Genomic DNA, 27191 nt, shown 5'->3' with positions numbered 1-27191 from the left:
AACAAGTTTCAAGGGTATAACTGAAGCCGTTAACATCTGTAAGGGGTGGGATGTGACAGAAGTTAATTACTTCTACTGACTTGCCTGGTTAGGAAAAGAATCTGCTCAAAGAGGATCGAATAAGTTCACTAGCAATTGTTTCCAGGTGTCTAGGAAGAAGCAGTTCCTTGCTATGCCCCATCTGCAAGTCTGCGCATGAAAACATGGAGTTCAGTTCTGAGCCTGCGGTGCGAGAAGCTCTGTCAGGTGCAAATAAATGCAGATAATTTTCTAGGAATAAGCAAAAAGGCTTAGGAGTGGGCTCAGTTTGTCTCAAAGTAGGGCTGCCTTGGCACCTTACAATAACCAGGCTCACACTACATCCAATTCCTACAGCTCAGAACCAGTGTTCTATTGCAGCTGTGCTAAGAGGTATATATCATTTTAGGAATCTAGTACTGAGGTCTTGAGAAGCACAAGACACAGGGCGTACCCTGGGGGACACGGGTCAAATGTCCCTGGGCTGCGGCCAGTTAGTCACTTGGGGGGGGGCGGGGAAGCTGAAGCGAATGGAGCAGTGGCTGCTGTTCCAAGAGAAACTCTTCACTGCTCTCTCACACACAAGCCTCTGGAGAACAGGAGGCGAACCTTAGAAGAGGGGCGGAGGGAGGAGGCTGTGAAGTGGGGGGGGGGGGGGGGGGGGGGGGGGGCGGAATTTCTACTCCTTGCTCCGGGCAGTATTTTTTTATAGATACGCCTCTGACAAGACATTTCTCCTTATTTCCTCCTAAAGAACTACTGAAAGTAAGCCATTTGGATGTCGTACATACTTTTCGTACTGTTGTTTTGTTGGGGTATGATTACTCAAGTGTTCTTCGTATTTTTTTAATTGATAGGATTTGAGAAAGGCTCCCTGAAATAATACCTTATCCAGAGTTTATATTGCTCAATCATTTAGTATTTTGATTAGCAAGTAAAAAAAAAACATATATTTATACAAGTGTGGTATTGAATTTGCTGTATTGAATATGGATGCCCAGTGTTTCTAAGCGGCACCTACAAGAACTTTTTTTTGTGATTATGAATATATTATTTTTTTGTGGAAAATTAATTGCAACACTATTTGCTGAATCAATTTTTTTTATGTTCATGCAGCACAGTCTTCCTCACAGCATCTTCTTTAGTTGGTTACAATATTTGGAATTTTAAGGTTCTTGTGGCCCGTTTAGTGCTTGGTGCAGAGTGCGATTTGTTTCAACTTTCGTTGCACCTACCCAGTTTAGATGCGGTGTGCTAAGACGTATAGGCAGGAGGAGGTGAAGGGGCTCCATTAAAGAGATTTATTTCTCCTTCAGGGTAAAGCAGTGAAGGGGGGAAGCAAGAATGGCAACTATGCATCCAGCCACCCGTCTCCCAGCTGCACCCTTCCCTAGAGGGCTTGTAGCTGAATAGGGGACAGCAGTTGCTGGGGAAGGGACAGGCTGTCTGGCAATGTTGGAAGGGGGGAGGGGCTAGGGTGAATAGGGCCAGGTTAGGTTGTTACACTCCCAGGCGGGCGGATTGAAGGCCTGCAGACGGAAGACAAGAATGGGGAAAGGCTCTGTCCAAGCAAGGAGCGCAGGTTTGAACTGCAGGTGGCACTGCTAGCCAAGTCCAGGTTGGGAAATTTCTGCAGATTTGGGGGCAGAGCTTATGGAAGGCAGGATTCAATTAGGGGGAGGCACCTCAGCAGGGTTCAGTGCCAGAGAGCCCACACTCCAAAGCACCCATTTTCTCCCGGAGAACTGTTCTCTGTCACTTGGGAGATCTGCAGGCCTCCCCTGGAGTTTGGCAGTCATATCTGCAGTTTCAACAGAAGGCAGCCCTTAACTCAGTGGGCCCTGCTACAGACTCATGTCCATTCCTCTGTAGCTGTTTGCTAGACTTCCTTTCTGTTTCCTGCATAGGCTTTGCTGAACTTTCTTTTTTTTTTTGGCAAATATTTTCAGGTGAAATGCAGGTCAAAGCTCATAAAACAAGGATGAGACATCATCCATTAAGGAGGACACACAACTCCTGTCAGCTTGCCTCTTAGTATCTATCAACTGGAGCCACATTCTGCTCACACCTCAGGTCTGGCATCCTGCCTTCATCTTTGAATTTCACGTTCCACTCCCCCAAAGTTATGTTCTGTGGCTTCTGTCATGTTGTAGTTCTTAAATGTACAATGTACTCCCAATTTCCTCTTTGTTCTATGCCGAGACCTTCAGGGCCTGGAGAGCTCCCAGAATTACCACTGATCTCTAGACAACAAAGTTTCCCTGGGGGGAAAGGCTGCTTCAGAGGCTCTATGGCATCATTTCCTCTGAGTTTCTTTCCCTCTACAAATCCTGCCCTCCCCAGGTCTACCCATAAATCTCCAGGAATTCCCCATCCCAGAGTTGGCAACCTTATGTCTTGGTTAGGCCTTTGGGTCTGCTTGAAACTTAGCTAGGCAGAGCTGCAAACCTGCTTACTGCTTCTGTGTTTATTTTTATCCAGTCTCTCTCTCTTAAAAGTTCCACCTCTGTGAGAAATGTAAAAACTAACTTGTGAAAATAAACAAGTAGTAGAAGAAGAAGAGTTTGGATTTATACCCCACCTTTCTCTCCTGTAAGGAGACTCAAGGTGGCTTACAAACTCCTTTCCTTCCCTCTCCCCACAACAGACACCTTGTGAGGCAGGTGGGGCTGAGAGAGTTCTGAAGAACTAGCCCATTCAGCAGGAATGTAGGAGTGCGGAAACACATCTGGTTCACCAGATAAGCCTCTGCCACTCAGGTGGAGGAGTGGGGAATCAAACCCGGTTCTCCAGTTTAGAATCCACCTGCTCTTAACCACTACACCACACTGGCTCTCAAAATTCCTCTAACCCCGTGGTGGCGCACCTTTGGCACTCCAGATGTTATGGACTACAATTGTAGCCCATAACATCTGGAATGCCAAAGGTTCGCCACCACTGCCCCTTGAATAGTCAATACTGCAAAAAGCAATAAAGCACCATCCAACCATCGCTGGTGAGGATGTTCCGGAGTCCAGCTGCCATTGAGAGCAGTAGGGCCCAGCCAGAGGATACAAAAATGTAGCATATAAAAATGTTGTCTTTCATTTTTAAACATTTTTTTCTGTCACTGCTGCACAGTCTTTCATTTTTATTTTTTTACTTTGTCCCTAAAGGCTTGAGGCTAGATGCATGAACTGAGTCTTTGGCTGTCTAAGACCAATCTTTGAGGAGGATTCCGTAGCTGAGAGAGATCTCTGTTTTCAGTTGTTTGATCGGATCCAGTAGAGGTTCAAGGACTGGACAACATTCATATTTCTACAATAAAATGTAAGCCTTAGAAATAAGGTATGGTGGAAAAGATAAAATAAAAGGAGAGAATGATCTATGTCATGGGATTCCTACTGGGAAGAAAATCAGGGTGTGAAGAGCGGAATAAATGCGTGCCATAAAACTAAATTCTTTCTTTCGTAGATATGCCTTACACACATAGGGTTGCCAGCTCCGGGCTAGGAAATTTCTGGAAATTTTGGAGATGGAGTCTGAGGAAGGGGGGGTCTTGAGAGGTGCGGGATTATACAGAGTATAATTCCATAGAGACTACTTTCTAAAGCGACTATTTTCTCCAGGTGAGCTGATCTCTGTCCCCTAGAGATCAGTTGTACTCTCAGGAGGTCTCCAGCTAACACCTGGAATTTGGCAACCATAGGGGGATCCTGGTCTTGGAAAATTGGCACAGGCATGCTTTTGAAGGGAGAAGTTTGTTCAAGAGGCAGGAGATGGCATGCTCTAAATGTCATCCATCCTTCTTTCCCTTCCACAAAATTGGGATGAAATGAATTTGTTTCCCAACGTATCCTAGAGAGTCGTCTTGTCTTTGGTTGCTGTTACAACTCCTGGAGGAAGCCGGCAAATTATTTCCTCATGTCTCTCATGGGCACATTATTTGCTTTAGTGAACTGGAAGCATGACAAGATCCTCAAGAACAGGAGAGGGATAGAGAGTCCACCACCAGGAGCAGCAGTGGCGTAGTGGTTAAAGAGCAGGTGCACTCTAATCAGGAGAACCATTCCCCACCCTTCCACTTGGGCTGTAGAGGCTTATCTGGGGAACTAGATTAGTCTGTGCACCCCAACACATGCCAGCTGAGTGACCTTGGGCAAGTGACAGCTTTTCAGAGCTCTCTCAGCCCCACTCACCTCACAGGGTGTTTGTTGGGGAGGGGGGGGAGAAGGGAAAGGAGATTGTAAGCCCCTTTGAGTCTCTTTACAGGAGAGAAAGGGGAGATATAAATCCAACTCTTCTTCTTCTTCTTCTTCTTCTTCTTCTTCTTCTTCCTCTTCTTCCTCTTCTTCCTCTTCTTCTTCTTCTTCTTCTTCTACTACTACTACTACTACTACTACTACTACTACTACTACTACTACTACTACTACTACTACTACTACTACTACTACTACTTCCAGCCACTCTGGAGGCTCTTGCCTGCTTCTGGAAGCCTTGCTGTGTCAATCTGTGAAGTAACTGGATATTAGGGAGGCTGTGGCACTAAGATGGGGGTGGGTGGGTCCTGAGGTGGGAGTAACAAAAGCAGAGTAATATGGGAAGGGGCTGTAGGGAGTTGGTCCAAAGCTAAAATCTAAAAATGAAAGCCATGTAATATTTTTAAAAATTGAAACAAACCCAAATAAAACAGCCCAATTTGCAGGCCTTTGAACCCCTTAACTTCAAATCAGCCTGGCTGTTGTAAAGAAAATGGCGGGGCGGGGTGAGGAAAAGCGGATGCCTTGGGTCATAATCTTAAGACCTTGCCTAGCAGAGACACTAAACAGATATGCATGTTTAAAATGGGGCCGGTATCAGGTTGCACCCCTGCTTGGTGGGAAGTAGTAGTAAATAAAACCAGAGCCTTTTCTTCGGCAAGACAAAACCCAGCAGTAGTTCAAATGTCTCTCTGTAAACTTTTCTGGGCATGTTTGATATTCAAACCAAGAACAGGGAATTTGGCAATAAACAAATGGCTGCAACGTTCATGAACTGAAGGCCCACAGGAAGTCTGAGTCCTTTCCAAGATTCAGCAGTCAGTCAAATGTCCAGGCCTGCTTAATTTCCCAGTCATTAATATGATTATGTCTATCCAATTTCTCCAAGTGGTGAAGTCAGAGTTGCCAATCACAGGTTGCGATAGCCCTAGAGGTTTGAGGATGAACTGTGGGCAGGGCAGAATTTGAGGGAGGGAGAGAGCTCGACAGGGACGCAATGCCACAGAGTCTGCCCATTTCAGCATCCATTTTCCCCAAGGGATAAGGATGGGAAATCCCAAGAGATTTTGGGGTCTGCACAGGAGTCAGTTGGAGGAGGAAAGGGATCTCCACAAAGTATAATGTTGTCCTTGCCAGGACTTAATTTTCCCCTGCAGGTTGATCATTTCTTTATAGATTGTGTTATTGTTATTCTTTCTCATCATTACTGAAAATAGTTATTTTCCTGGTTGCCACCCGTTTAATCTGTGAAGGCGGGTGGCCAGAGAGCGGGCCTTGTCAGGCATTTCAGCTACCTGGATATTATGGGAGGGAGGGTCCTCCAAGTACCCCAGTTTAGAATAATAACTTTTGAATTGTGATTTCTGTAGTGGAATAAGCCCGCACTGCAGGGATTAAGGTCTGACAACCTCCAGGTAAGGCCTGAAGAAGATCTCCCAGAATTACATCTAATCTCCAGATCTTAGTTTCCTGAGGAAATGGCAGCTCCTGAGGGTGGACTCTATGACATCACATCCCTGCTCTACTTCCTCCCCAAGCTCCCACCTCTCCAGACACTGTTCCCGATTCTTTAGGAATTTTCCAAGCCGTGATTGGCCAGCCCTACAGGGAACCATCCAAAGGAGCCCAGCCAGTGGCACCAATGCTGAGCACCATCAGCTCACCAACTTCCTTCAACCAGCAAGACTATGTGGGAGAGGCAACTGGTGAACTGCTTCATCATTGCTGCCCCTGAAGTCAGAGGCGTTGCTAATGGGGGCACAAGGGGAATGACCGCTCCCCTTGAGCACATTTTTGACAACAATTAAAAAAACCTCCTTAGTTCACTTAAGATATTGTGGGTGTCAGGGCGTGGTGGCACCCCAGCCCCCACAATCTGGAAAACTGTGAAAAATCCCCCTCCCCCTTCCAATCAAGCCCTGCCCCCAGGGCCAGGCTCTGTCTCACACCGCTACTCCGTGGTGTCATGGTGTCTTTTTTAACGTGCTTGCTCCCCCTAACTTTAGAACCTGGCTACGCCCCTGCCTGAAGTGTCCACATAGTCTCTGTAGTGTTGACAGAGCTGCTGGGGGTGGACCCTGGAAGATCCTGGTTACCATGAAACTTTCTCCAGTAAGGAAAATGCCAGTCTGCCCCTGGTGGCTTTAGATCATTTGTTGGCAGGAGATCCTTTCATCCCGAGGAGCATGCGGTTTTTAACACGGTCTTGTCGCCCGTGGCTGCTGGCATGCACGTTCATTTTGTTTGTCCCTTCACTGTCTCTGGTCAGACAAGTTTTACAGGTTATAGAAGTCCTGTGATAGACTGCAAAGCCTGTAAACTGGTTCGACAGCACAGAAAAGTGAGGAGACTAATAATGCCTCCAGTGGCCCACCTTGGAACATTGCTAAAGTTTCTCTTCATCCACTGTCGCTTTTGTTCCCCTTTCACGTTTTGTCATAACCTCAGAGACTAAAGAGAAGTGTGTGAGCCAGGGCCACTTGCTGGAGTGCAAGCTCTTTTACTCCAGCAATACCAAACCAGGACGGCCAACCCCAGGTTAGGAAATAGGTTGAGATTTTAGGAATGGGGAGGGACGGACCCCATTATGATATAATACCACATTCACCCTCCAAAGCAGCCATTTTCTCTGAGGGAAACAATCTCCATAGTCTGAAGATATCCAGGACCCACCTGGAGGACAGCAACCCTAGAAGGACATCTCAATTATGACTGATCTCTAGCTGGAGAAAATGGTTGCTTTGGAGGACAGATTCCACCCCATGAAATCCCTCCTGGAGTTCCACCCTCCTCAAGCATCCAGGAATTTTCAGCACAGTGCTGGCAACTCTACAAACCAAGGAGCAAAATGTCTGGTGTCTAATTTGGTTTAAATTGGGTGCCTACATCCAGGGGCCACCCAATGAGTGAGGAAGAAATACATGTCTTCTGAAAGAAGGATTGTATGTGGGCCTGCAAACGGGAAGTTCGTTGTCCCTCCCCTGCTTTTTACTTGATTGGAGCAGCCAGTGAAGACCTCAGAACATGGCTGAAAGTGAGGACAAGACAGAACAACAGGCCAGCTTCTAACTCCCTGCTTCAAAACCGGGAAGTCCGGGTTGCTATGCAGAGGCAAGCAAGGGCAAAGTATGTGTTCATCTCTTGCCTTGAAAACCCCACAGGGTTGCTATAACTTGACTACAATTCTTAAAAGATTTTTTAAAAAATTTCTTAGCATACACAAGAACAAAAAAAACAGGAAAAAAACATAAACACTTTTACACCCCACCATATGAATTGGGGAAGGGCAGGGTAAAAACCCCCCTAAAAATAAATAAATAAAATAAATACAAAACCAAAAACATGAAACACAAAAAAGGAAAATAACCAAATAATGACTTCCCGCTATCTCATGATTGATTTCTAATTCATTCTAGGTTCATGCATCTGGAACAAATTATCAGTTACACACTTAATCGCTTCTAATACGTATTTCAGTCTGCTGTTTTCTTTCAGATCTCAAATCCTGCAATCCTTTCTCTTCTACCGTATTTTTTTGACCGGTAGTCTGTAAAAGTTTTCGACTACAACTCCATAACATTTCCGACTGCCTTTCAAAACATTTGCAGACAGCTTGCTTGCGACGGAGCCTTCCTCCGGCACAGCAACGAAGGCTAAACATTTGGTTTATAACAAAAAAAATGAAACTCTGGCTCCTTCAGAACGCTGACCGAAGTTATTTCCTCCCATGTCAAATGTTATATGAGGAGATGTGGAAAACAGCAAAGTGCTTGACCTTGAGAGACGATTTCCAAGCGAAAAAGCCTGGTGGACTCATCCCTCCCCCCATTTTGTCATTTTAGCGGGACTAACTGGTTTTTAAGGTATCTCTGCCCCCCCTCAAATGGGGGAGATGTTTTGTAAACAACTGTTGGGGGGCGGTTGTTGTCAACTGAAACAAGCCGACTGGATAGTGAAAGAGGACGTCTGAAGGTGAAGGTCAATGCCAGCACCAGAGAAGAGCAGAAGAGTTTTTGGACTTTGGGTTACTCATCCAATTGTATTGCAAAGGGTGGGGAGGGTCACCACGGACTGCTCTCCTATTCATGCCATTCCATTTATCGCCCCCAGGGCCTTGGTGAGGCTGCATTCCAGATGCCTGGTGGGGCAGTTGATGCTCTGCCTTCACTACCCCCACAATAAAGTCCCTCAGTGGGAAAGGGGCTGGGCTGAATTCTGCACCCTGCACAGATGATGATGTGTGCTCTTTGGCATGAATTGCGTCATTTACTCCACTTCTGCTAGTCCCAAAGAAGTGCAAGGAAATGAACAAGCCACCAAAGCCCCTGGAAGGAATACTCCACTCCACTTTGGCTTCTGAAAGGCATTGCTCATGAGGATAAAGCGAGTCACTAAAACAGCAAGCAAAACCAAGTGGGTACTGAGGTGTTAGTAGCACCAAGTAGGCTTTGCCAACTCTGGAGATCTCCTGAAGCTACTGCTGATCTCCAGATTACAGAGACATTCCCCTGGAGAAAATGGCTGCTGTGCTCAGAGGGCTGTCTATGGCGTTATACCCTGCTGAAGTCCCTCCACAGGCTCTACCTAGCAGCCTGTGAGAAACCTACACCAAATGGGCAACCCTACCCTTTATGCCAATCAGTATGGCCTTGTGGGCGTGCATGGGTGGGGCAGATCGGCAGCAGGTTTGCTATTGCCAGAACCCAAATCTGAGCCAAATGCCCCCTCCCTTGGAGCTTTGGCCAGTATCACAAATGGGCACCTGGCTCAGCTTTCTCCAGGCTGCCAGTGCCCCCCCCCCCCCCGGCAGAGACCCACCTGGAACTTTCTGACTAATTTAAAGGACCAATTTGTCCCTTTATGCTTCCAGCTGTGGTGGTTTTGTTGGCAGCAACTTCTTCTTCTTCTGCTTCTGCTTCTGCTTCTGCTTCTTCTTCTTCTTCTTCTTCTTCTTCTTCTTCTTCTTCTTGCTTCACAACCCTATGGGCTACCTAGAGGCTTCCTGGTGTAGATTATGTGGGTGGGAAAGTTTGAACCTGAGCGCTGTGAAAGAACTCTTCATCCCAGTCTGAAATCCTGTACCGGTGGCCCACATTTTAATAACAGACTGCTGTATTTGAAGTACTGCAAGGGATCTGCCCTGGGCAAGCAGAATAGAAATTCAAAGCTTAACATTTTGTCTGTACAGAAACTTGGATTCCATAGCAAGGTTTGTGAAGTTTGACTCCAAAACTCTTGAGTTGAGTTTTATAGGATTTACTCCTTGGCAAGTATATTAGGATTGCAACCTTGATTAGCTGAATAGTCAAGCATGTTCCACTTGTGGGAATGTTCTTTCCAAAACGATCTTGACAGGGGCATGTTGACATTTGTCTCAGTAATCAAAGTGAAGGCCTTGGGTGGCTACACTAAGAATCTGTTGGGGGGGGGATGCTGTTGACCATCGCTATGGTTACTGATTGCCGCTTGAGTACCAGATAAACTTGAGGTCAGCAAAGGGAGGAGGCAGTGAGGCAACCGGGAGGTTTTGGTGAAGGCCAAGGTCTTGGGAAACCAGGGGTGAATCTAAGGCCTGGACTCTGTTTGGCTTAGTGCAACTTTTAAAAAAATGCTAAGCAGCAGGAAAGTTCGAACGAAAAATGAAGGATGGCCATCCTGCTCACAGTGAACAGCTCAGAGACGGAACAGGACTCAGATGCAGTGTGTGAGTATCCCTGAGGTACAGAAGGTTTTTCAGACTTCCTGCCTTCTGTTAGCCTTTTGCACAATGGTGGTTTGTGGTTTGGCTACGCACCTAGAGTTACCAACCTCCAGGTGGGACCTGGAGATCTGGAATTACAACACATCTCCAGACAATGCAGATCACTTGCCCTGGAGGAAATGGTCACTTTGGAGGGTGATCCCGATAGTATTGTATCCCTCCTGCTGGGCATCCTCCCTTCCCCCAAGCTTCACTTCCCTCAGGTTCTGCTCCCAGATCTCCAGGAATTTCCCAAGCAGGAGTTGGTAACCCAAGGTCTGAGTGCCTGCGAGATCCTGGATTCAAACTACTCAGTGGGTCTATCTTGCATTATTTCATTCTAGTTGTGGAATTCTTTCCAGGTTGGCCACGGCTGTGCATGTCATCCTATCTGGACCTTTGGAACAGGATGGTACTTAACTAGATGGAGTGATGGATTTGAGCCCTCTAGAGCCCTCCCCCTCAAAGTGTGTGTGGGAGGAGCCTCCCGTAGGTCATGTCCTGTCCCTGTTGTGGTTGTCGTCTTCCACTGAATGTGAGCATTCGCCATCTGTAAGTGCTGGAAGCAAAAAGATATGTTACTGAAACTACCAGCCTCCTGTGTGCTGGGCAGGACTGAAGGGTGAGCTGATAGGTAAACTCATCGCTCTCCACCATGTCTCAAGAGAATGCTACATGGTGTCATGTAACACTACCTCTCAGGGTTGTTGTTGGAGGTTATAAAGGGGGAGGGAGAGCTGTGTGTGCTTCCTTGAGCTTCTTTCACATCCTGCATGTGAGCTCCCAAAGGCACCTGGTGGGCCACTGCGAGTAGCAGAATGCTGGACTAGATGGACTCTGGTCTGATCCAGCAGGCTAGTTCTTATGTTCTTATGTTCTTATGATGTGATAAACCAATTGCGCCACGTGTGAGTGCTAATGCTACAGTGGAACCTCGGTTTTCGTTGGTAATCCGTCCGAAAAGAACCAATTAAAACTGAAACCGATGAAAACCGAGGCAAACTTTTCCATAGGAATCAATGTAAATCCAATTGATCTGTTCTAGGCACTCCAAAAAACATACCAAAAACACATTTTGGTGAATAAACATAGTGTTTAATGCTGAAAACAGTAACAAACAATAACACTAGGACCAGCTTCAGAGCCAGTGGACCAATGTCGCACAGAAAGCTGTCCAAAGAGGTCTGTTTCTTTAAGATTTGTCTGAAATGGGGCAAGACATTGTCATTAAACAAATTGCAGACACAGCCTGCAACAGCTTTGTCCGGGTGATTTTTCTCCACAAACTCCTGCACCTTACTGCAAATCAATGAAAACCGAGACAAATTTTTCACTGAAAAAATCTATGAAAACTGAAACCGATGAAAACCGAAGGCAATGAAAACCGAGGTTCCACTGTACACTGGTGATGGAAAAGTAGGGTTGCCAGCCCCCCCTCTCCCCGTGGCCACCTGTGGGGGATGGGGGGGTAGGGTTGCCAGATCCATGTTGAGAAACTCCTGAAGATTTGGGGGAGATTTGTAAGCTGTAATTCTGTGGGATCTTCAAGTCCCAATTGGATCCTGGCTTCCCTACAAAGAAGCACCTGGCTAAGGTACAAGCTCCACATCTGAACGTGATCTCTTAGTTGACCCAGAGCATCGGTTCCTCCCTTCACCACCTGGAAAAAGTACTCCGTGCAGCTCGCCGCTGTTCAGAAAAGGGGCAGTTGCCGTTTCCATCAGTGAAGTTATAAAACATGTTTTCCCCACTTCCCTCGTTCTTCCTCCCCCGTGTTGGGTTTGTTTTTGTAACACACAGAGTCAGTGTAAAGCTAGAAAAAGAAACATCCTTATGAGATCCTCAAATACCAGCTTCACCAGGGCAGTTCCTGCCAGTCAGGGCCCCAGAGGTCTTGTTTTTGCTTTGGGCTCACACGCTTATGTCCTGGAAGGACACAGGGAGCTGGTGTGTTGGCCCTGGCACTGTTGGTAGGTATCTGGCAGAGCTCCCAGGTATCTTGTGAACTCTGGGGGCTGGTGTTGATTCTGGCACATGAAGACTCTCTTCTAATCCCACAAATGCAAACACCAAGGGCAGGAGAGGGTCACAGTGTGGCACAGGTTGCATTTGGGAGAATAAAGCATCATGGAGCGTAAAGGCTCGGTTGCCTGTGACAGATGGAGCGTGAGTTGGTGCAGTCATGCATGGAGCACCTTTGCAGCAGTCGGGGAAGAAGCACGGAATCCTGGATCAAGTGGAGAAAAAGGAAGCAAGCCGGACAAGAGGCTGGTGTTTTGAAAACATCAAACCGCTCTAGAGTCTGACGTCGATCTGCCAAGGTCCGCCTTGTCTACGTAGATTGGCAGGGACTCTCGAAGGTCTCAGGAAGAGGACTTTGACATCTCCTACCTTTTTGAACTGCCAGGGACGGAACCTGGAACCTTCTGCATGCAAACCACAAGCCCATGCGCTGGGTCATAGCTCCACCCCAAATCAAGGATATGGTCTATGGAAAACAGTGCCTAAGGTGAGCACTGAAAAACCCTCTCCCTCCCTACCCTGCAGCTTGGCCCGGTCCAGTGTTAAACTGCGAGCGCCACCTCTGAAGTCCACGTGACTTCTGAGGTGGAGTGGAGCCAGCCCTATAAAGCTGGACCTAGCCAGGCCAATGTTAAACTGCAGGCTCCACTTCCAAAGTCTATGTGAACTTTGGAGGCAGAGCACACAGTGTAAAACTGAACCTGTCTGGAGCAGAATCGAGTTCTTGGCTGATTGGCCAAGGCCGCCCCTTTCAAGTTATGCCCAGGGAACGTACCCTGACTGTCCCATTCTAGATACACCATTGCCTCAAATAGTTCTCAAGATGAACCATGGTATGATCTAGAATGCAGTTCATATATTCTTAGGTTCTTAGAAGAAACAGTTGCAGATTCAGCATTGGATCCGCCCCCTGGCCGCATCCTGGCTTTCTTTTACAGGTGCCGCATTCAACCACTTTCGGCTTTATCTTTGTACATTAGAACTAAATATGTATGTGTTTATACCTAACTTTTTTCCCCGAGGGAAATGCAAATTTGTTTCATCCAAATTTCAATTTAAAAAAATAGTTGAATTAAACTGTACAATTCAGATTGTTCCCAAACATTTTCACTTATAAAATCGCCCTTGAAGTGAGAATTCATTGACACTTTCAAATAATGCTTTAATTTTTTATCTTTCCCAATGGCAGCCACACTAGTCTATACATGACTAAAGAGCAGGAGTATGGCTTGAGAGAGCCAGCATGGTGTAGTGGTTAAGAGTAGGGGCACTCTAATCTGGAAAATCGGGTTTGATTCCCCACTCTGCCACTTGAGCTGTGGAGGCTTATCTGGTAAACCAGATTAGCTTGTGCACTCCAACACACGCCGGCTGGGTGACCTTGGGTTATGTCACAGCTCTTCCGAGCTCTCTCAGCCCCACCCACCTCACAGGATGTTTGTTGTGAGTGGGGAGGAAGGAAAGAGATTGTAAGCCCCTTTGAGTCTCCTTACAGGAGAGAAAGGGGGGATATAAATCCAAACTCCTCTTCTTCTTGAAGACGGACACAATTCTTTCCAGGAGCAGCTTTCAAGGCTGAGTAGACAACCCTGACCTTGATTGTAGACTGATCCTGCAATGGACAAAGGGTTGGGTTTAGATAGTCTGCATGGCTTAAAATTTTTGCTCTTCTTTTTAAAAGAGCCGCTGTCTGTAGCCACAATTTTCTGACCCCTAGTTTATGAGGTTTTTGGCGATGCAACTGCGCACCCTGCTGGGAACTTGAGGAATAGCTCTTCTGTGGTTCCTCTTGCTCCTGCTAGGGAGCAATCCAGGGGTCATTGTTCCTTAGGCCCCCAGAAAGGGGTGGCTGAGGCTGAAGGGCAGCATTTAAAACAACGGGGAAGTCCCCTGGGATGAGCTCTCTGGGTCACATGACTCATTAGGCTCTGCAAGTGGAGGAAGCGAAGGCTTAGCAGGTCATTTCGGAGTTGTGGGGGCCGTCGTCCATAAGCCACCCTCTGCTGCCCTGTAATGCCAATAATGCTCAGGGCTGCACAAATTGAAGTCGCTGTTCCAGGTAGTGGGGGCCGGAGTCCTCCCGGTGTTGAACTCTAGGTTACAGATCAGCTCCCCTGGTGGAAATGGAGGCTTCAGGGGGTGGATTCTGTGGTGTATCATAGACTAGGAGAAACTGAACTCTGTCCCCAGGCACCCCCTGCCCCCAATCTCCAGGAATTTCCCAAACCAAAGTTGGCAGCTGGGTTCCAGGAGGATAGGGAACCCGCCCACACCCTCCCCCTCCACTCCTGAGCCTGTTGTGCCACCTTCGGCCGGGATCCAGAGGAAGAGATCTTTGGGATGCGGGAACTCATTCTTCCATGCCTTTGTCGCTTCCTTTTAATTTGGGGCCAAATGGAAGGAAACCCCCCTCCCCCCATGCTGGCTGGCCAGAAGACCTTCAGAGGAGGTGAGCAAAGTTCTCCCTGCTCAGGCAGCTCCAGTGCAGGGAGAAGCTCAGCGCATGATGCACAGCATCTGGCCTCTTCCAGTTGTGGCCCACAGTGGGGAGGAAAGCAGCCCATGGCTACCACATGAAAGAGGGAAAGGGGGGGGAAGAGGAGGAGGGAGAGCTGCAGCTGGAGGCAGGCAGGGAGGTGGCTAGGCCCCCAGTTCCTAGGAGGGCACCAGCCAGTTCTCCCCCAGTGTAGCTCAGCGGCTACCCTGGGGCAACACAGCCTGTGACTCTCTATGTGTGTGTGTGTGTGTGTGTATGCATGTGTGTGTGGTGTTTCACTCCAAGTGAGCCTTGAACTTCTCCCATTGGCAGGGCAGGGGCAGCTCCTCCCCTTTCCCCACTGCCTGCTCTTTTATAAATCATGTGCCGCTTTCTTTCTCCCAGTCCCGCAGATGCACACTTTGGGCACCTCCGGCCAGGCCCTCGCCTTCCTCTCTCCCCTCTGCTCCGCACGCCCCGGCCTGGCCCCCTCCCTGCTCTCCCTCCCGGGCCATGGAGCTGGGCTGGGCCTGCAGCCACTCGGTCTGGCTGTGCTTCGCCTGCTGCCTCCTCCGCAGGCTCCTGCGCTGTGACCTGTTGCTGTCTGCCAGGCTGCTGCTGCATGTGGGACTCGTGGTCCTGCTCCAAGCTGTCAGCCAGAGCTTCCTGCCCCTGCCTCTCAACGCCGCCCTCACTGGCACCGCCTGCTGGCTTGTCTTGGGAGGGGCTGCGCACAGCAAGAGGATCCCTACAGCGGGGAAAGCCGTTGTCGTTACAGGTGAGTCAGACCAGCATCTGCCTGCCGTCCCCAGGCAGTTAATATTTAATGGGTTGGCAGGGCTGATTTTCCTGGAGAGCTGAGCAGGGTCTGCAGGGGGAAAGTGACCTAGGAGGAGACCCTGCCCAGCTACAGAGCAGGAAGTATTGGGGAGGGGGAAGATTCCGCTGTGCACCTTTGCACTTGTGGTGGATTCTTTGATTGCCGCGTTTGGGGTCAAGAAGAAAGCCTTTCCTCCGCACAGGGCGCGTTAGATGGTGTGGTAGTGTGAGATGCACCTCAGCTGGCTGGCTGGAGCCACCTGAACTGGGTGCCGAATAGGCCTCTTTCTGCTGTTCGTCGGTTCAAGTCCATCTGTAGGCTGTTTGGGGCTGGGGGAGAGAGTGGTGGGGTTGGACCGGGTGGTCTCCCAGGTAAGGCAGAGACGAGTCTCTGAACCCCTCCCCCCCCGGGTCAAATTGTGCCCTGGGGTCATTGTGTCAAATCCTTGGCAAGCTGGCCAAAGTTTGACAACGTTTTGCTTGAAACCGATTCTGTTTTTAAAAGTATCGTGCTTCTTGATGTGACTTTTTCCTTTGAATGTAATGCACTTGTGTGCTGTATCATGTGTGATGCTCTGATGCTATATACATTTGCAATGGAATGTGAGCTTTTGTGTATGTGTGGGTGGGTAGAGTCAGGGCACCAAAAGGGTCTTCTGCCCCAGGCCGCTGTCTGGAGAACTGCAATGCCACCCCCGGCTAACAGCTGATAGCCCCACTTGCAAGTAGAGCTCCACAAAGGGCTAGAGATGCCACCAGAACCCTTGTCCTTTGCCTCAGCTGGGAACAGCAAGGCATAATGGTCCCTCTGACAACCCTCCTGCACATCCCCCCCCCCAAATTCCCATAAATTCTAAGGGGATCGTTGGTTCCAAAACTTCCTCCTAAGGGAGATGGGCAAAATCACATGTTCCTAACAGTATCGTAGTACTGCAAAGCCTTCTTTGTCCATTTGCTGACTGATTCCGTATGTTCTGTGGGTGATTGATTGGCTCTCCTTCGGACCTGTAATGTAAGTCCTGGCACACAAGCCCGGCATAAGCTTCGACCTCTTGCTTTCTAGCCATGTGCCTCGTTCTGAAGTGTGCCTGACCGACTGTTGGCCAACCTTTCCTTGGGAAATGTTCACAGTATAAGGCGTGTGCAGCCTCTGTTATCTCTGTTTCTATTACCTTATTATCTATTTTGGGAACTGGTTTGACTTTTTTGTTTGATGCTTTCCTTCTGTTCCCCATCCTTGATTGTTCACTCAGATAGAAACTGGGCCCTGAGGGAGATTTTAAATGTTTAACTGTGGTGTTTTAAAACTGTATATGAACTATCGATTGTATACCTTTTTTCAACTGCTGGCCACCCTGAGCCTGACCTTGGTTGGGAATGAGTGGGATAAAAATCTAATAAGTAACAATACTAAGATGGACCAATAAACTAGAGAAGGTCAAAGGTCAAAAAGGAGCTGGCCCTTCTATCTGCCTAGGGATTCTGTCCTTTTTACACTAATTTGGGTATAAATCCCTTTGTGCTCAGTACAACTTAATTCCAAGTAAACACCTCCAAGGCACCCCTTTGGGTTCAACCGCAAAGGTGAAGAACTCGTCTTTCACTGTTACTGTTAAATCAAATGGCAAGAGAGTGACTAGGAAGCACCGCACAGTGGGAAAGGTGTGAAGCAGAGGCGGTGCGAAGGGAAACTGTGCCCGGTGTGTGTGCATGCGGCCTGTGCCCCTGCTGCGGCGTCGACCGCCCCCTCGACCGCCCAGCCACGCCTTCGCTGCTCCTCTGCCTGGGGCGCTGCGCCCCTCCTCCCCCGCCCTGTGGGCACTACGCCACTGGTGCGAAGAGGGATCAGAGGTCCTCAGTTTGGTTAAGAAAATTGAGAAATTGGCTACAAGGGAGAAGGGAAGCATCTTACATTGGAACACAGGTTTAGTGAAAAACAACTTTATCAAATGAATTGCCGAAGGTTTTCACGACCGTATTCAACTGGTTGTTGAGGGTTTTCTGGGCTGTGTGGCCATGGTCTGGTAGATCTTGTTCCTAACGTTTCGCCTGCATCTGTGGTCAGCATCTTCAGAGGTGTATCACAGCGATAAGTGTGTTACACACTGTGTCCAGTGTTCAACACACTTTGTCAAATTACTTTTTTGCTCCAGTTCCCAAGAATGGTAACTGAAAGCAGAAAACATCTGCAGACCTCTATTTATAAAACTATGGAATTGAGAAGATACACTTTTGACAATGGGGGTCCAAAGTAATACTGTAATACCTTTCCCACTCTACAGTGAGGGGCCACCGAGGACACAGCTTTCAGACCGTGGTGAAGGCCCCAGTGGAACCTGCATGTTCAGGGACAGCCTATCTCTAGGAGACAAATGTGTCCAGCTTTTGAACTACCCAGGCCACCTTTTTGGCAGCAATTGGAAAACAAAGTATTTTATTCCTTTAGGTCTTTATAGGCTGCATGGAGAACTGAAGTGGGTTATAATATCACTCTCCCCTCCTCTGTTTTATCCCCACAACAGTGACCCTGTGAGGTAGGTTGGGCTGAGCAGGTGAAATATTAAAGGTCACCCACCCAGCTTTGATGGTAGAGTGGGGATCTGACTCTGAACTCCTAGTTTGACACTCTCAACCACTACTGAACTCTGTCTCTCATTTATCCTACCTAATCTGGAGAACCGGGCTTGATTCCCCACTCCTGCACCTGAGGGGCAGAGGCTTATCTGGTAAACCAGATGTGTTTCCGCACTCCTACACATGAAGCCTGCTGGGTGACCTTGGGCTTGTCAGAGTTCTCTCAAGAACTGTCTTCGCCCCACCTGCCTCACAAGGTGTCTGTTGTGGGGAGAGGAAGGGAAAGGATCTTTTAAGCCACCTTGAGTCTCCTTATAGGAGAGAAAGGTGAGGTATAAATCCAGACTCCTCCTCCTCCTCCTCCTCCTCTTCTTCTTCAATGAGAGGGGGGAGACAATGCCCTTGGCGTGACCAAAAGCCAAGCATCAAGGGAAGACTCAAATGTGCACTGATAAAAGTGCCCCTGTTGTCTCCATAAAGAGATACATTACCCAGCTCTGATATGGACATATTCTGGGAACTTCTTACTACCTAGATATGTTGAGGTCTGATTTAGATCGGAACTGCAGCAACAAATGCAGAGAGGGCTTAGATTCCCCACCCTCCAAACCCTACCCAGACCTGAAATGACCCCAAGAAACCGTCACAGGCTGCCTCAAAAGGGGCAAATGTCCACTCAAGGAAATAGCACCATCCCAGTCCAAACCTGCAGCATCTGGAAAGCTCTCAGAATGTGTCTGTAACCTGAGGCGAGGACATACCCAAGAAAAATGTAATATGTAGATAGGCCCAGTTTGATCACTGTGGCAAGCACAGAGTTGAGAAACAGAAGATGAAAGACTTCAGATCTTGCCATCAAGAAATATGTAGTTAAGCTCCAGGTAATCTTGACCAGGAACAAACCAGGGAGTGGGGGAGAGGAGACAATATTAGAACCCACATCTCATAGATCAACTTCCCAACTGACCTTATATACAGAGACAGAAGCAACTGTTATGAGAATGCTCTAACTTGTTTAGGACGCCACATGTGAAGCATGCTTGAAGGCCCAGTTTCAAACTTCTGATCACCCACATGAGAGGAGTCTCACACGCAGCCCAAAGACAGTCCAGCCTTGGTGCCAGATTCGAATCCAGTGGCACCTTAAAGACAAACAAGACAGTCGGGGTATAAGCTTTCAAGAATCATAGCTCTGGTGACTAACAAAAGGAGACTTGATGCTCAAAAGCTACTCTGAAAATTTGGATGATGTCTGAGGTACTACTAGACTCAAATCTAGCTACTGCGGGCCAATGCAGCTACCCTCAGGGCCAATCAGTGGCCTCCTTTTACACCCCTGAGCTGACTGGTTACCCATCATTTTCTCTCGCTGTTATTTTACAAGTTCAGCAGATCTATTATCCTCAAACCAGCAGTGATCGGGGCATTGTGACCATAGGTGCCTGCCCTCTGCATGCTGATAGAGCAAAAGCAACTGGAAAATAGAAGATCCTCCCCCAAGTAGGAGCCCCATTCTACAGACTATCAAGTGGGGCTGGAGAAGGACCCCTAACTGCATGACCCCGTTAGCTCACAGGAACATGACGGAGGAACAGCCCAAGCTTTTATTGAACAGCACTGGGAATGTTGTTCTGACAGCAAATTAGATGAAGGGGGTTGCCAACTATCTCGTTTTGGCTGGGTGCCGTTACCTTTGAAAAGCACACGACAGAGAGCTAGGTAACATAGAGAGGTTTAATGGGAATTTGGAGAAGCCATACAAATCTGTTGCCTAATGGTTAAGCAGCTTGCAAAGGTACAGAAGATGGGAGGATGGTGGAAGTTATGAGATCAGTATGGGGTATGGGCAGAGGTGGGATCCGGCAGGTTGTTACAGGTTCCCGAGAGTAGGTTACTAATTATTTGTGTGTGCCGAGAGGGGATTACTAATTGGTGATTTTGCCACGTGATTTTTGCCTTAGTTACGCCCTCCTCTCAGCAGTAGCACGCAGAACTTGAAGCAGTCTAGCAGGAGGTGCATTGGCGTGCGTGGCAGCCTGCGCCTGCATGCATTCGTTTCCCGCCCAAGGACCACCGCAGCGGCTGCGTCCTTGCCACAGCCCCACCCCCGGAATGCCCGGCCATGCCCCTGTCGTGTCCCGCCCAGCCCCATTGGCGCTACGCCACAGTTTGAATCCCACCACCATGGGAACCTGTTACTAAAATTTTTGGATCCCACCACTGGGTATGGGTAAGGAAGTGGCCAAAATGGTACCTTCCGTCATCTGCTCTGAACCCCTAAAAGCTGGTCCCAACGAGACATTTAATGTTGCTTCTACTGTTGTGCTTGGTAGATGGTAAGAGTTGGCCGCCCTTCAGGAGAGGAGTTAGATTTCCTCTGGTCACAGCAGCTGGCTTGGGGTGACTGGGTGACACTGTGGAGAGGGGACCATCCTTGTTTCTGCACCCACTGGAGGTTTGCCTGCAAAGAGCAACCTGAATAATAAGGATATTAGTGAATTCCCGGCAGCAGCTTCGGGGAAGAGCTCTCCGACTGACACACTCAGTAGTGGAGTGGCGAGCAAGGACTTGAAACAGAAACACCACCTGTGTGTCTTTCCTCCTTCGCATTCCCCACACTTTTGGATTCACCTGTACAATCATCCCTTCTTTGCAGCATCCTGTCTGCATGCTGTGTGCACTTTGTCTGCGATCCTATAAGGCAAATGGGTTTATGAGTGTTTGGCTGGCAGCAGCAATGGTTAGAGTGGAATTCCTGGCACTCAGCCAAAAAGATGACTCTGCTTCCTGTCCTTCACTGACGCAGGGCCAAATTTGTGGCAAAGCATGGAAACAGCTGCTTGGGGCAGCACATGGAAGAGGAAGCCAAAGGACCATGGGAAGTGACAGGCATCCCCTTCTGGGCTCTTGCCAAAACGCAGGAGAGGATGGGTGTACATTGCTTGGGGTAGCAAAATACTCGGAAACAGCTCTGCACTGATTCTTGGTGGAAGTTTACCTGATTGTGGGAGTTGACTGCATACAGGTATCCCATTTCCTGATGTTGTACATGTGCTAGGTATTCACAGCTATCAAATGCTGATGTCTGGAGTCCCTTTCCATGTTAGTTCAGAGTTCTGACACCCAGTTCTGACCTCCCCAGTTGGAACCAATGTTTCTTTAGGGTATTTGTGTCCAGAGGGCGGGTACATGCAAGTGTTCTGTCCAGAGTCTTATGTTCTTGCTATCTTCCTTCTGTTTGGCCTGTAAGTCATGCTCCAGGAATCAGGCTTTTTTGTGAACAGACTCAGACCTCTGGAATAGCCTGCCTGGGTATGTATAGGACACACTGAATTTCTTTGCTGCTTCAGGAAAGCTTGCACAACGTTTATTTTTGCAAAGTATTGTCAGTTAATTTCGAAGAGTGATGAGTATAAGTTTTGCTGTTTCAGTAATGTTGTTGTTTTTGCTAGGAGGCTCACAAACCTGATCAGGAGGGCTTTAAACTGAGTTATATGGAGGAGGGAGACAGTATTCTAGTGGGCAGGAGTTGTTCAAGTCCAAGAGATAACAGTCCGAAGGTTATAGAGAGAACTGAGCAAATAGTTCAAGAACCCAACAGTGGGAGGGAAAAAACCTTAAATAAGCAGCCAGGGGGAATGAACCATGGCCTTAGATGTCTCTACACTAACGCACAGAGCATGGGAAATAAACAAGATGGACTTGAACTCTTAACGCGGCAAAACAAATATGACATAATAGGCATCATTGAAGCCTGGTGGGATGAGTCTCATGACTGGAATGTAATAATTGAGGGGATGTAACCTATTTCAGAGAAACAGACCCACTAGGAAAGGAGAAGTACCATTATATATCAGGGATGATTACACCCAGTGGTGGGATCCAAAAATTTTAGTAACAGGTTCCCATGGTGGTGGGATTCAAACTGTGGCGTAGCGCCAATGGGGCTGGACGGGACACGACCGGGCATTCCAGGGGCAGGGCATTCCTGGGCGGAGCTGTGGAAGGGCGCAGCCGCTGCGGTGGTCCTTGGGCAGGAAACGTATGCACGCAGGTGCAGGCTGCCACGCACGCCGGTGCACCTCCTGCTACACTGCTTCAAGTTCTGCGCGCTACTGCTGAGAGGAGGGGCGTAACGAAGGCAAAAATCACGTGGCAAAATCACCCATTAGTAGCCCCCTCTCGGCACACACAAATAATTCGTAACCTACTCTCGGGAACCTGTGGGAACCTGCTGGATCCCACCTCTGATTACACCTGTGAGCAGGTCCATGACTTAAATCCTGGAAGCCAGGTTGAGAGCATCTGGGTAAAAATTAAGGGGGACAGAAGTAACAGTGATCTCATTGTGGGGGTCTATAACAGACCCACAAGCCAGAGCTGGATGATGCCTTTCTGGAACAGATGACCAAACTTTCAGAAAGCAGAGAAGTAGGACTAATGAGACGTTTCAATTATCCTGATACTTGGTGCGTGTCAAACTCTGCCAAGACTATAAGGTCCAACGAATTCCTCACTTGCCTTGCCTAGTAGACAATTTCATGGTCCAAAAGATGGAAGAGGCAACAAGGGGATCGACTACTTAGATTTGCAGATAATCAACAATGACGACCCGGTTAATGGGGTGGAAGTGGTAGGATCCTTAGGTGGGAGTGACCATGTCCTCCTGGAGTTTGTTATACAGTGGAAAGGGGATGCCAAGCATAGTCAGACCAGCAGTCTAGACTTTAAGAAATCTGATTTCAGTAAACATAGGAAACTACTGGGTGTGATCCCATGGTTAAGAATACTAAAAGAGAAGGGTGTGCATGATGGATGAGAGTTTCTTAAAAGTGAGATCTTGAATACACAATTTCAAACAGTCCCAATCAGGAGAAAAAATGGGAACTGTCTAAGGCAGTGGTGGTGAACCTATGGCACGCGTTTCAGAGGTGGCACTCAGAGCCCTCTCTGTGGGCACACGAAAACAGAGTCACCCCCCCCCCCCCACACACACACATCTAGGCTGGCCTAGGCTCCTGGGCTCAATTATTAGCATTAAACCTAAGACCTAGTTTTGGGGAAGCAGTGTAGGTAACCCTGTTAAGTGCTGTTAAATTCCACTGATTTTCATGCGAAGAACTGAAGTACGATCCTTTTCCTGGGAGTAAGCTCGGTTGCTGGCAATGGGGCTTGCTTCTGAGTAAACCCTCCTAGGGTCGTGATTCACCAGTTGGAAGAGTTGCACGGTTGCTTCAAAGCAAAGCCACCGACTACTACCATGCTTACTCCTGAGTAACGCACGCCTCGGAGCCAACCATTTTTTCTAAACTAAAACCTCATTATTCAGGTTAAATTGCCGTGTTGGCACTTTGTGATAAATAAGTGGGTTTTGGGTTGCAATTTGGGCACTCGGTCTCGAAAAGGTTCGCCATCACTGGTCTAAGGGAACCAGGATGGATATTTAAAGAACTTTCAACTGAACTGAGATTTAAAAGGGACATGCACAAGAAATGGAAAAAGAGGGAAATCATCAAATATGAATGAAAACTAATAGCCAGGATGTGTAGGGAGAAAGTCAGAAAAGCTTAAGCTCAGACTTGCCAGAGAGGTTAAAAACAATAAAAAGGCTTTTTTGGTTATGTCTGTAACAAAAGGGTGAGGGGGAAGTATATGATAGCGTCACTGCATGAAGATGGCAAAACAGTGCTCAACCAGGGGGAAATGGAACAGAAGATACAGTGGGGGAAATTCAGCATAGAATAAATAAAGAGGTAGTAAGGAAATACTTGACTGCTTTAAATGAATTGAAATCTCCAGGGCCTGATGAACTACATCCAGGGTATTAAAAGAACTGGCAGAAGAACCACTTGCTATAATCTTTGAGAACTCCTGAAGAACAGGAGAAGTCCTAGAAGAGTGGTGGGGGTTAATGTTGCCCCTGTCTTCAAAAAGGGGAGAAAAGAGGACCCAAACAATTACCGCTTGGTCAACCTGACATCATAACCAGGAAAGATTCTAGAGCAGATCATTAAACAGACTGTCTGCAAGTACTTAGAAGGGAATGCTGTGATCACTAAAAGTCAACATGGGTTTCTCAAAAACAAGCCATGCCGACTAATCTTATTTCTTTTTTGATAGAGTGACAAGCTTGGTAGATGAAGGGAATGCTGTGAATGTAGGATACCTTGGTTTTAGTAGGCCTTTGGTAAGGTGCCCCATGATATTCTTGCAAGCAAGCTAGTGAAATGTGGGCTAGGCAATGCCACTGTTAGATGGATTTGTACTTGGTTGACTGACCGAACCCAACCAAACTAGTGGCTGATCTTCATCCTGGAGAGAAGTAACTAGTGAGGTGCCACAGGGTTCTGTCCTGGGCCCAGTGCTATTCAACATTTTTATCGATGACTTGGATGATGGAATAGAAGGTAAATTTGCAGATGATACCAAATTAGGAGGAGAAGCTAATATCCCAGAGGACAGGGTCAGAATTCAAAATGACTGGGCCAAAACTAACAAAATGAATTTCAACAGAGATAAATGTAAGATACTACACTTAGGCAGAAAAAATGAAATGCACAGATATAGGATAGGTGACACCTGGCTTATCAATAGTACATGTAAAAGGGATCTGACAGTCTTAAAGCCAGCGTGGTGTAGTGGTTAAGAGCAGGTGCACTCTAATCTGGGGAACGGGGTTTGATTCCCCGCTCTGCCACTTGAGCTGTGAAGGCTTATCTGGTGAACTAGATCAGCCTGTGCACTCCAACACATGCCAGCTGGGTGATCTTGGGCTAGTCACAGTTCTTCAGAGCTCTCTGAGCCCCACCTACCTCACAGCGTGTTTGTTGTGAGGGGGAAGGGAAAGGAGATTGTAAGCCCTTTGAGTCTCTTTACAGGAGAGAAAGGGGGAATACAAATACAAACTCCTCCTCCTCCTCCTCTTCTTCTTCAACTACAAACTGGACATGAGTCAGCAGTGTGATGCAGCAGCTGAGAAAGCCAGTGCAATTCTGGGCTACACCAAATAGGATTCTCTACCTCGAGCGACGTAATAGTACCTCTCTATTCTGCATTGGTCAGGCCTCACCTAGAATACTGTGTTCAGTTCTGGGCATTGCAATTCAAGAAGGATATTGACAAGCTGGAACGAGTCCAGAGGAGGGCGACCAAATGGTAAAAGGTCTGGAATCCATACCCACGAGGAGAGATTTAGGAAGCTAGGTATGTTTAGTCTGGAGAATAGAAAGTTAAGGGGTGAGATGATAGCTATGTTTAAATATTTTAAGGGATGTCATGTTGAAGAGGGAGCAAGCTTGTTTTCTGCTGCTCCAGAGACTAGGACACGGAGTAATGGATTCAAGGGACAGGATGAGAGATTCCACCTAAGCATTAGGAAGAACTTACTGATAGTAAGGGGCTGTTCAACAGTGGAATACGCTGCCTCGGAGTGTGATGAAGTCTCCTTCTTTAGAGGTTTTTTATGTTGAGGCTGGTTGGCTTTCTGTCAGGAGTGCTCTGTTTATATATTCTGCATGGCAGGGAGTTGGACTTGATGGCCCTGGTGGTCTCTTCCAGCTCTATGATTCTATGACTGTATTTTTAAGGGCAAGGTCATTATTATGAGTATTTAGAGTAGGATTTGTGGACATTTTTGTTGCTTCTATAAGTCCCTACTTCTGGAATTGGAACTGCTTCGTTTTTCATTTGTCACCTTATACCCTTTGAGGATAGATAGGCTGTAAAATAAAAACACGCATTAGCAATATGCTGTATTTTTTTCCTCAGCCTTGCTGGCATATGCAAATAGGTTCTTTTTTGTGTAGAGTGGTTGTGGTTAGAGTGGGAAGTTTGAACCCCCACTCTGCCATGGAAGTTCGCTGGGGTGACTTTGGGCCAGTCACATGCTAGTCTACCTCATGGGGTGGTTGTGAAGGCAGAATGGAGAGGAGGGGAATGATGTAAGCTGTTTTAAATCCACATTGGGAAAAAAGACGGGGAATACGTGAAACCAATCTATCGATAAAGTGTTTGAATATACGGAATGATGCAGCCAGAGTCGGCAACTCTGGGTTGGGAAATTCCAGATTTGGGAGTGGTGTCTGGGGAGGACTGGTTGGAGGAGGGAAGAGAGCTCAGTAGGGGTGTAATTCCGTAAAGTCTGACCTCCAAAATGTCTGAGTGGGTTCAGGATATAGGGTTGCCATCTCTGGGTTGGGAAATTCCAGGAGATTTCCAGGGCTAGATCTTAGGGATGATGTGGTTTGGAGGGGTGGAGGGACCTCAGCAGGGTATGATGCCATAGAGTAGGGGTGGCCAATCTATGGTTCTCCAGATGTTCATGGACTACAATTCCCATCAGCCCCTGCCAGCACCATAGGTTGGCCACCCCTACCATCTGTAGGGGTCTGTAGATCAGTTGTCATTGCAGGAGAGCTCCAAATCCCAGATGGAGGCTGGCAGCCCCACACCACATACCCCCATGACTGGAGAAACGGGTGTCCTGGGATGGGTTTCTGTACAGCTGTTGGCAAATGTGTGTAGAATCAGTTTGGGTCCTATCCTCTGTTGAGGCCATTCCTGGAGCAGGAGGAGGTGGAAGGAAGGGCTACATTTTGTCTCTACACTTAGTTCAGTTGGGAGCATTTTAACATTTAGCTGCTGTTGGGTACCTGTAAAGTGCCGTCAAGCTGCAGTCTAACTTATGGTGACCCCACCAAAGGGCATTCAAGGCAAGTGAGAAGCAGGGATGGTTTGCCATTGTCTTCCTCTGCAGAGCCTCCCTTGGTGGTCTCCCTTCCAAGTTCTGACCCTGCTTAGCTTCTGAGATCTTTTAAGATTGGGGCATACCACCCTGCTTTCCCTCCCATAGCTGCTCGTTCTTATGCCAGTGGGACTTGATGTTTCCAGGTGTAGGAGTGAGTGTTGAAAGAGCTCAGGATACCAAGTCTGCTGCTATATCTTCCCTGCATCAGTGAAGTTGCTCCAGCATTGCCACCAGCATCGTGGGGATTTTACCCCAGCACAGTGTCCTAATCCGTCCGATATGATCTCACGTGGTAGTTCTGCCCTGTAAAGTAATGCCTTCTAGTAGTTCGAATCCCTGCATGTATATGAACTCCGACTGCCCATTCACAGACCTTCTATTGGTAGCCGCACTGACGCTGCAGACGTCTCTTAGAGGAAGATCCACATAATTCCTTCTGCAGTTCCAGAGAAGCATGCAAGGCTGAACTTTTTAAAAGGACTTTTGGCCTTGTTTTGAATGTGTTCTTGCTGGTTATTTAAATGGTTACTCTTTGATATTTTTTTTACGGTACATTGG

The 27191-nt window shown here is 47.7% G+C and overlaps 1 protein-coding gene and 1 long non-coding RNA gene across 3 annotated transcripts in view; both read left to right on the top strand.

Moving 5' to 3' along the window:
* Positions 1–717: 717 nt before the first annotated feature.
* Positions 718–3425, top strand: LOC125443908. Its single transcript, XR_007246200.1, has 3 exons — positions 718–783; positions 1968–2091; positions 3174–3425. It is a non-coding gene; the product is annotated as an uncharacterized LOC125443908 (long non-coding RNA).
* A 6410-nt stretch (positions 3426–9835) lies between these two features.
* HSD11B2 (hydroxysteroid 11-beta dehydrogenase 2) overlaps positions 9836–27191 on the top strand; it is a 60576-nt gene continuing 43220 nt past the window's right edge. The window contains exon 1 of one of the 2 annotated variants that reach the window (XM_048516303.1): positions 9836–9960. In XM_048516303.1, coding sequence (XP_048372260.1) covers positions 9903–9960 — 58 coding nt within the window. In that variant the 5' untranslated portion in view covers positions 9836–9902. Of the gene's footprint in view, positions 9961–14916; positions 15273–27191 lie in introns of those variants that run through there. The other variant, XM_048516302.1, reaches the window with a different exon arrangement.

This window comes from Sphaerodactylus townsendi, linkage group LG14, assembly GCF_021028975.2.
Source record: "Sphaerodactylus townsendi isolate TG3544 linkage group LG14, MPM_Stown_v2.3, whole genome shotgun sequence".
Classification (NCBI taxonomy): domain Eukaryota; kingdom Metazoa; phylum Chordata; class Lepidosauria; order Squamata; family Sphaerodactylidae; genus Sphaerodactylus; species Sphaerodactylus townsendi.
Note: the sequence above shows the minus strand (reverse complement) of the source record. Positions and strands in the feature narration are given on the sequence as shown.